At 39.4% G+C, this 8,910-nt stretch overlaps 1 protein-coding gene and 1 long non-coding RNA gene across 2 annotated transcripts; both read right to left on the bottom strand.

Moving 5' to 3' along the window:
• Nucleotides 1–410: 410 nt before the first annotated feature.
• Nucleotides 411–3,804, bottom strand: LOC147760580 (uncharacterized). Its single transcript, XR_015335590.1, has 2 exons — nt 2,858–3,804; nt 411–2,106 (listed from the first exon to the last, which is right to left on the bottom strand). It is a non-coding gene; the product is annotated as an uncharacterized LOC147760580 (long non-coding RNA).
• A 3,231-nt stretch (nt 3,805–7,035) lies between these two features.
• On the bottom strand, nt 7,036–8,670 carry LOC106159713 (uncharacterized). Its single transcript, XM_013536094.2, has 2 exons — nt 8,470–8,670; nt 7,036–7,974 (listed from the first exon to the last, which is right to left on the bottom strand). The coding sequence occupies exons 1-2, from the start codon at nt 8,518–8,520 to the stop codon at nt 7,447–7,449; spliced, it is 579 nt and encodes a 192-aa protein (XP_013391548.2). The 5' UTR covers nt 8,521–8,670; the 3' UTR covers nt 7,036–7,446.
• Nucleotides 8,671–8,910: the final 240 nt, after the last annotated feature.

The following is an 8,910-nucleotide window of genomic DNA, read 5'->3' as shown; positions in this document are numbered from 1 at the left end:
TTGTATTCAGCGATAGTCCCTTGCGGAGTTGGCTCGATCTACGTAGAACGATGGTTAAATATTGGGAATGCGCCCTATGACATTGCTATTTTCCTTTACTTCAAATATGGTTTTCACTTGCGGACTAACCACTCGTCTAGGGGGTGGTTTGGGGGGGGGGCACAAGCATGTTACAGAAAACGATAATTTTACTTGAATATATATAAAACAACGAGGGAAAATGGCTTGGCATTGTCTTATTTCGCTTATTCGAACGTTTTTAAGGGTGAGAGAGGTTCCTACAAAGCTGTTTCACTAAGGTTTTATTTTATATTTCCCCTTAGATATAATCGACATTGTGTGAGACATACATTTTAATGCCCCAAAAGAGAGAGAGAGAGAGAGAGAGAGAAAGAAACGATACTCCATACTCAATTCAAAATATTTATTTTGGAAAATGGCACAAATAAATTATAACAATTGTAGTTTTCAATTTATTGTTATAGTGATCATTATTTTAAATTTGAAATGATGACATATATTTCAGTGACAATTTAGGAACGTAAGCAGCGCGATTTCTACATTTTTACTCATATTTTACAAACTTAACAGGCTATTCGATGTACAGTTCAGCCAAGAGATCAAAGATTGTTGTCTGGTTTTACATAAACCTCGAAGATAAAGGCCTTGATAACATCTTATGACTACACAATAACATGTCAACAATTGCTTCTAAAAATTCCCTTTCTCAGATCAATCAATAATATTGATTCTTCCAAGAATCTTGGCTGCCTGACAAATTTTTTATGACTTCATGCACCCGCTTGGATATATCGTTATGTAGTAAATCCACGTTATGTACAAACACTCGCTCCGGACTTAAAGTGCTCGATAATCAAAATTAAATTCGTCTATTTACACATGCACACTAAAACATAATGTTGTTTAAATATAATCTAACAGGGTCAAAGCGTTCTGAGGTTAGGTATATCTGTGGCGTGTATGTCTGTTTACGTTGGTTGCCCTTCTACGCCGACTCGGGCGTGCAATAGTCACCTTAACTAGCCGAAGTTATCGCGTCTCCTGATTTGTTCACAGAATGCATTTTACTGTTAAGTGCTGTCTATCAGACGGCTGAACAGAGGTTAACTGATGATGACATTTTTTATCATAAAATTTTCACCGTACAGAAATGTGCAGGGAAAAAGAGAAATAGCTATGAATATCTAGTGTAGAAATGCTCTTTGTATTGTGATGATTGTCAATGTATGTACATTTGGCACATTTAAAGCTCATTCAAAGGCTACAATACATAGAAGCATCAGGTTCGGTCCTTATACAACCTGCGGTAAATTGGCTTCGGTTTGTTAAATAACTGAAGATCAAGAAAAAAGTTTAATATTCCCCGACACAGACCTGCTGATAATGTTTAAAGCGCAAAAACTGTCCTATTGTCACTTTCTCATTGCATAGAAGTGATTATCCAAGGAAGCCCAGTCCGTCTTTTGTAACTGTACATGTAACAGTTGGTATCTTACTGGGTTCACATCCCTAGTTCGATCTTACGGGATCGGTCCATCTCCACGGGGTTTCGCACTAAATTGCTTTCAGCCCAAGCGGCTTAGACGTCTGGCACGCCCGCTAAAGCTGCTTAACGATAGTTAATTAGTTTCTGAGAATGGTCTCTTAGAGAACCATGACTAATATGACCACGACGGCGATAATAATGCCAGTGCTCACTCCCCCAGCCTGTATCAGTCTTAACGGCCGGGAAATAATTCGCTTGAAAAGACCACGTTTTCTTTTTGAAGAACAGTTTTCATTTGAATTATTTGAATTCAAAAGAGCATTCTCTGAAGATTCTGAGTCATTATTTCTGTGTCTTCCCCGATGTTTTGACGATGAATTACTGGAAGATGCTGACAAAGGTGAATAGCAACTTCTCTGGTATTGCAGCCGATCTTGAAAATGGCCCGTGTGTTCTAATCCGACATCGCTTTCATCTTCCACAGGCGGAGCTGACGGAAGCAGACGACAGTTAAAACTCTCATCATAGCTTGGCGGAGGGCTTCGTCTGCCTGAAATATTTGGGTGTAGCTCGCTCATTTGGTCGAACGCGGACATTTTCTGTAATAAATGAAAATGAAATAAATAGTTAGTAAAACAGGATATAGTCCATTTTGATGGTCGGGCGAATTTAAGACTTTAATTCATTTTTTTTTTTGTGAAAAATGGGTAAAATTCCCATAATTTCATTAACTATTGAGTAATCATCCTCTTTTATAGTACATTTTAAAGTGATCTCTAGTACATTAGAAGTATATCCAGCTACCAAGTAACGTTCATTACATTATACTACTCATTCTTTTTTTTTAACATTTGCAAACAACTTTTTAAAAAACTACTTGTGTGTAATTGTCAGTCTGAGAACAGTTGTTATATGGGCCATGTTGTTGATAACTGGTGCAAAACGTGATTCATCGCTCTCTTTCACTTTCAAAGTATACGTTTAGGCTGACTTAAGGACCTTACTGGCGTGACACTATAGTCTATTTGCCGCTTTTTAAAAAAGCAATTAGCGATAGACATTATTGGGGTATCATTTTATCTTCTTGAGAATGGATGTTAAATAGTTCTCCTAGCCTTTTGTGGTATATTAGCAAGTTTTGTCAACATTTCTGTCAGAATATCTTACGAATTTTACAGAATTGTAAAGACATATTGATATACTCTACTAATACAAATACATGCACACACGCTCACATACATGTACACCACCACCATCAGCAACAAATATAACAACTACAAAAAACATTAAAGGGTTATGAAACTCTGTATAAGGTTATTCTACCATCAATTTTTTTTTATCATATTTTACCTTTTACGAGTCAACAGTGACGTCCGCAAGTCGAATGGTGTTTTTCTTTCTTCCTTAAGTATGAATGCCAATGGTTATGTCTTCTTGGCGTCTCTGCCTAGGGATTTCATGCAGAACAGTATTACTGTGAACTTCAGATTTCTTAGTGATCAGCAGATAGAAGAATGACTGACTCAAGCCAACTTCAAGTCCTTTTATACAGCTGACTGTTATTGTTTCCCTCCTTTTACTCATAAAAAATTTAAGTGTGTATATTTCTTTAATTTGTAATGAAACTGTCACTGGGGAAAAACCAAGCACGTGGGTAATATTTGTAAACATACCCCGGCCTTGACGCGTCAGAGACCCGGATGCGGAATTTGAAACTTCTTAAGACGTGGAATTTACCTGTGTATCCGAAGACGTTCAAATTTGGGGAGGATAAAAGGCATAATCTATTTAGAATAATCGTATCCATATTTTGTGATACGAGGCAGGAATTGAATTATTTATTACATTTTTTACTTTCACATGATATGAGACTTATGGACACTTTAAGATACCGGTAGGCCTATAGAGACCCAATAGTCGTAAGAGACAGTGTAGATGCATTATGAAGACCATATTATATTCAGCAGTAAGTTATAAAGGAGCATATCATGACGTTACTTGTATGCTGTTGAGGCTCGGGTATTTTTAATGAAACATCACGGGTCTAATTTCTCCTGTGGTTTTCCCTTGCAAAATATTCTAAGAGGAGAAGTTCGTGTGTATGTGTGCCCCTGCTTTTCTGTAAAAGCCAATTCAACATAACATGCACACGCCTTCATTAAAATGATACAGGCGCCTATGAGAACTAATTGAGAAAAGTCAAATAGTTTTAATGGGCGCGTCCATGGACGCGGGAAGCGCCCTTTTCCACCTGTAGTTTTAATGGAGGCACGCCTAACGAGAAAGACGAGCGGATTCTATCCCCCCTCCCCCCTCTACACCCCCCCCCCTTCACCACACCTCGACTTATTAGTAGAGAGGGAGTTTTACTGACGCCTGACACTTTGGCTTCATTCACATGCAATGTCTATTTTCTAAATTCTATTTTCTATTCGCGGTATGTCTTAATTACGCGGCGGGATATTCAGGGCACAGACCGTGATCATAAGATAGCGCGAAATAAAAATAGAATTTAGAAAATAGACATTGCATGTGAATGAAGCCTTTGAGCTGCATGTAATAAATTGTTACCAATGTAATGTCTTAACACGTTATCGTTGGATTGTCTCTTGTAAGAAATTAAATTATGACTCAGGAAAATTTAAAACGGTTGGAAATAGGCTACCGCTTTCACAAAGATCAGGCCTGACATATGTAAATATACATAACTGATAACTCTGTCCAGGCGCCTGATAATTAGGGTGGTTTTTGTTTGTGTAATTTATGTCCCCGTTGTCCTGGAGAATAGAAGGAGGGGCGACACAGCAAGACTCTGCTTATTAGCATTTTACAGAAAATAGGGGATTTTTGTTCAATTTGGAAAATTTCGATATTTTTATGTGGAAATTATGTTGGTTATCTGAATTGACCACACAAACACTGACAGTGCTGAAAACAGACGCTGGGGCGTACACTCGCCCCCCCCCCCTCCCCCCCCCCCCCCCCCCCCCCACCACCACCACCACCACCACCACCAAAACCACAATTAGCGTGCAATATCTATGCAAGAAGTTGTACAACTTTTTGGTCTATGGCGGTAGTGTACTAGGCTTGAAGGGATGAGGCATTTATAAATGTGGGATTTTTTGGTAAAAAAAGTTTCATGAGTAATTGATCATAATCACGCGATCTGTTCTGCCATGTAATAAAACCACCTCTCTCACATCACCGGAGATAACAGTAAGCTTTGTTTGCCACTTGTCATCCAGGACACTGATAACAAGGAATTAGAAAGAATAAGATTAAAAACACGTCTAATTCCTTGCTAATAACAAGAAGATAACAAGACTTTGCCCCCGCACAAACAGTGTGCTAGGTGAGATTGCAGTTGAGTACGTACGCTCTAGCATAATCGCCCCCTTCCCCAACAGCCTCTCTCTCTCTCTCTCTCACACACACACACACACACACACACACACACGCTGTCGTCCGGCCCAGAAACGCTGAAAAACGAAAAAAATCTTAAAGGCATAGAGGGGGGATTATTCGCACATAATTTATATGAATACTTCTACTGTCTCCTCAATGCTTTTTAATTCATTCAAAGTGCGACACTCAAACTTGTTTTCTTGTTATGTTTTTATTTTCGTCATCGCTACAAAAAAATCTGCTTCCTGTGTCATAATTGTATTCTTTCATTAAAACTTTACAATTATAATTGTCATCAAAAGCGCCGTCACTCTCTTTCTCTCAAAGACAAAAACTACCAAATGTTCCAAACTGAAAAGAAAATCCCCTGATTTTCAGCAATTTTCCAATAAGCAGGGTCTTCTCAGCTTGTGATCACTCCGAGCGCAGCCGAGAATTAATTACAGCTTTGGAAGTAACTGGCCATGGCTCGCGCTGCCAGTAATTACGCCGCGGGGTATTAAGGGCACAGACCGTGATCACAAGATACCGCGAATAGAAAATAGATTTTTAGAAAATAGACTTTTCATGTGAACGGAGCCTTTATCACCAAAGTGATATCGAGAAGATCATATCGTTGACATACAGCTTTAGAAAGAGGAGAAAACAGCATTCGACTGGCGGACTTCACCACTGACTTATCAAAGGTTAGCTTTGATAAAACAAATAATAGAAAGATAGCCTTCTAAAGAGTGATAAAACTCTTTAATATTATCGTTGTTTGTTTTCGTTGTTGATGAGGTGGGGGTGGGTGTATATAAACGCGTGCGCACGTGCACGTGGATGCATGTGCCTGAGTGATAGGTATCGGGATTCCGGCATTATATAGTGCTTGTCCATGAAACTTGAGAACTGCAGTGGAGGCCATTTTACAACTTACAACAAAAGGAGGTTAATAGTTTATCAGATAGCCTATGAAGTATATTATGGGCATTTTTCACCACAAAACATTTTACGTTTCGCCCGTCATCTCAACTTACGTGTCAGTTCTACGAAAGTGGGTTGTCATCGTTTTTACTTGTCATGTAAATCTTTCCGTTTTACAGAAAATGTCCGTGGTCAACCAAATGAGCGTGCCACACCCAAATATTTCAGGCAGACAAAGTCCGCCGCTAAGCTATGATCAGCGTATTAACTGTCGTCTGCTACAGTCAGCTCTGCCTAGGGATCATGAAGTCGATGTCGGGTTAAAACACTTTGGTCATTTTCAAGATCATCTGCGATATGAAAGAGCCTGCCCTTCGCCCCTTCCAAAATCTTCCGAGAAATCGCCGCCAAAAGACCGGGAGAGGAGCAGAAATAATGACTCAGAATTTCCAGAGAACTTTGGTGATCTTGTAGACTCACCTGACAATTTTACTTTAAAACGAAAACGTAGTCATTTTAAGCGTTTTATTTCCCGACCGTTAAGACTGGCGGAGCGACAGGCTGGATGGTTGTCATTATCGAGATCGTCTTAGACTGCATTCCCATAGATTTTTAGATCGATCTATCCCCTTGGGGAGTCTCACTAGCTATAGATTGTTGTCAGCCTGACAGGTTTAAATGTCTGTCCCGCCTACTAAAAGCTGTAAGGGGGTAATTAACTTTTGTGCGCGCTCGGCTCTCGGAAACTGACAATAATTTAGCGTGAACCCCCAAGGAGTTAGGTCGATCCGGATAGATAATCTATGGGAACCCAGTCTTAATCAGTCTTCTTTGATAAGCTTACTGTACAGATGAATGATCGACTGGCATTTAAGGTGGCAAGTGTAGGATTTTCCCCCGAAAAACTACTTAATGAATTCCCCTCAGGTCAGGCAGGGGTAAAAGGTACACAGGGTGAATTATTTGTGCGAAGTACGCCTGGCATGCATTCTTCATATATTTTCTTCAATTCCTTCTTATTGATTCAAGTCCTTTATCTAAAAAATGAAAAAATAAAAAACGTTTTCTAGGTATTTTTCTATTTCTTTCATTGTGATCACGTTTCATTACGCCCCCCCCCCCCCCCCTGGGGTGGTCTCGAGATGTAGAAAATAACTGCCATGATTTAAATAGATTCTTTCATTAAAAACTTACAGAAAGATGGACAATGGACAAACAGTAAATATGTTTATTAACAGAGGTAAAAACAAATACATAAATGCTATGCATATGATTGACCAGATAACAAGTGCACCATTTCTTGCTTTAAACAATAAACTGTCGCATAACATTTTGGCTTAAGAAAACTCCTTGTTCAATAAAATTTGAATAAAAAACTCGATCTTCGTGAAATGGTTCCAGCAGCTGTTCTCTCGCACAATAATGGCACTCATTATAAATATCCAAAAAACTTTTTAAATAAAGATAAAATAAGAAAAATCCTAATATATATTGAACTATGATTACTACGTAACTCCTCTTACAAATGAAAAATTAAATAGTAATAGATATATTTGTTCTGAAATGTAACTGATAAAGTCTTTTTCGATATAATTTCTGAAGGTCCGCCATCGCCGTCCATATAGTCATACCAGGAATACCAACAACAGAGCACCAATAAGAACAACACCAAAAACAACGCCACACACTTTGAAAATATACTTTGGGCGAAGTCTTTTCAAAAGTCCCTTTCTCTTCGGCGGGCGCCCTGTGCTCGGCGTGTCACGCAAAACGGGGGATGCTTCTGAGAGAAGTTGGTTTTCCGAGGACGTGGAAGCCGTAAAGTCTCGACTGCGGGCTCTCAAAAATCTAACTCGTCTGTGCTTCTTTCCAGGGATGTGGTTCGCAGACGACAATGGCTCCAAACATCTTTCAGCAGACGACACTGATGTGCAGCCTTCGTCCTCTGTAAAACATGGCGCTGTCGGCTGCTGGCGGGGGAGATGACTCATCTGCCGATAAAGATCTTGTTCGATATTTTCTTCCTCACTTCCAGGAACATTTTTCTTTGAGATTCTCAACAGAGCGCAGGCCTGTTGGTAGGTGGGAAGGCTATTTTGTCTCCCAGTTGCTCTGCCTCTTCTGCTGGACATATTGCTGGAGCCCGATATACCCTGAATAATCAACAAAATATTGCCACATTAATTCTGCAAAACTTTTATTGTTATTGTATATCTTGAGCTATTGCGAAATCTGTTTACTCCCACTGCATACCTACTCCCATATATAGCACACTCAAGGGGCGTAATAGAAAAAAACCCTCACTATTTTTATTTATTTCCATACAAAAAAGTAATGCATAGCACAGAAAAAAGTATGGTATCGAGTTGTGTACTTCTAAAAAAAAGCTTCATTTTTGTTATTAACACGACACGTGGTTGATAGGTTTTCCAGCACTTTTGGTCTATTAATAGATTTGTATCGAGGGTGTGGACTTTGCTGCCGTGATAAACTAATGTACGATCTGCTGGTACACTAAAAACGTGACACCTTTCTATACAGTAGCTAACGCTGAACATTCAAGATGCAAGCAAACTGAGAGAGAGAGAGAGAGAGAGAGAGACAGAGAGAGAGAGCGGAGAAAGAGAGAGAGACTATTTAGTATTTACCTGTTGTAGCGCTATTGTTGGAAGAACATATCTTGCACCAAAACTTGGCATGGACTTCTACAGTAGGTCACTTAATATCGTGTTCTGTGACCGGTAAAATATCTTATTCTATGAACTGCTTGTGCCGGAGTAGTTACAAGTACTCTCTGTGATGTTTCAACCACCCCGCTTGGTTTCTGTTTTGCTATTAAGCATGCGTTGTGCAACATAAATACGGTTCCACTTAAGGCATTCCCCATCGTCTAAAAATAGCCTTCTGATGACGTCGATGCGGTTTTGAAATCTCCATCATGATACCTGTCGTTCAGGTAAACATACTAAGAGTGCTAGGAATGCGCATGCGCCGTGGTATTCGCTTGGGCCTGTCCCGATCTTTGCTGTCTTTATTCACCCTCTTTCGTTATTTATTGGATTTAACACCACCGCATATTAATGAAATTG

The sequence above is a fragment of the Lingula anatina genome, chromosome 7, assembly GCF_051362555.1.
Source record: "Lingula anatina isolate TDL-2025a chromosome 7, LinAna3.0, whole genome shotgun sequence".
In the NCBI taxonomy this organism is placed as follows: Eukaryota; Metazoa; Brachiopoda; class Lingulata; order Lingulida; family Lingulidae; genus Lingula; species Lingula anatina.
This window is presented reverse-complemented; position numbering and strand designations above follow the sequence as displayed.

Excerpts from the sequence above, each read along its gene's own strand:
- LOC106159713 (XM_013536094.2), bottom strand. The coding sequence starts at position 8,520 with ATGCCAAGTTTTGGTGCAAGATATGTTCTTCCAACAATAGCGCTACAA. Across the intron at positions 7,975-8,469 it reads CAACAATAGCGCTACAACAG|GGTATATCGGGCTCCAGCAA; the intron begins GTAAATACTAAA and ends TTGATTATTCAG.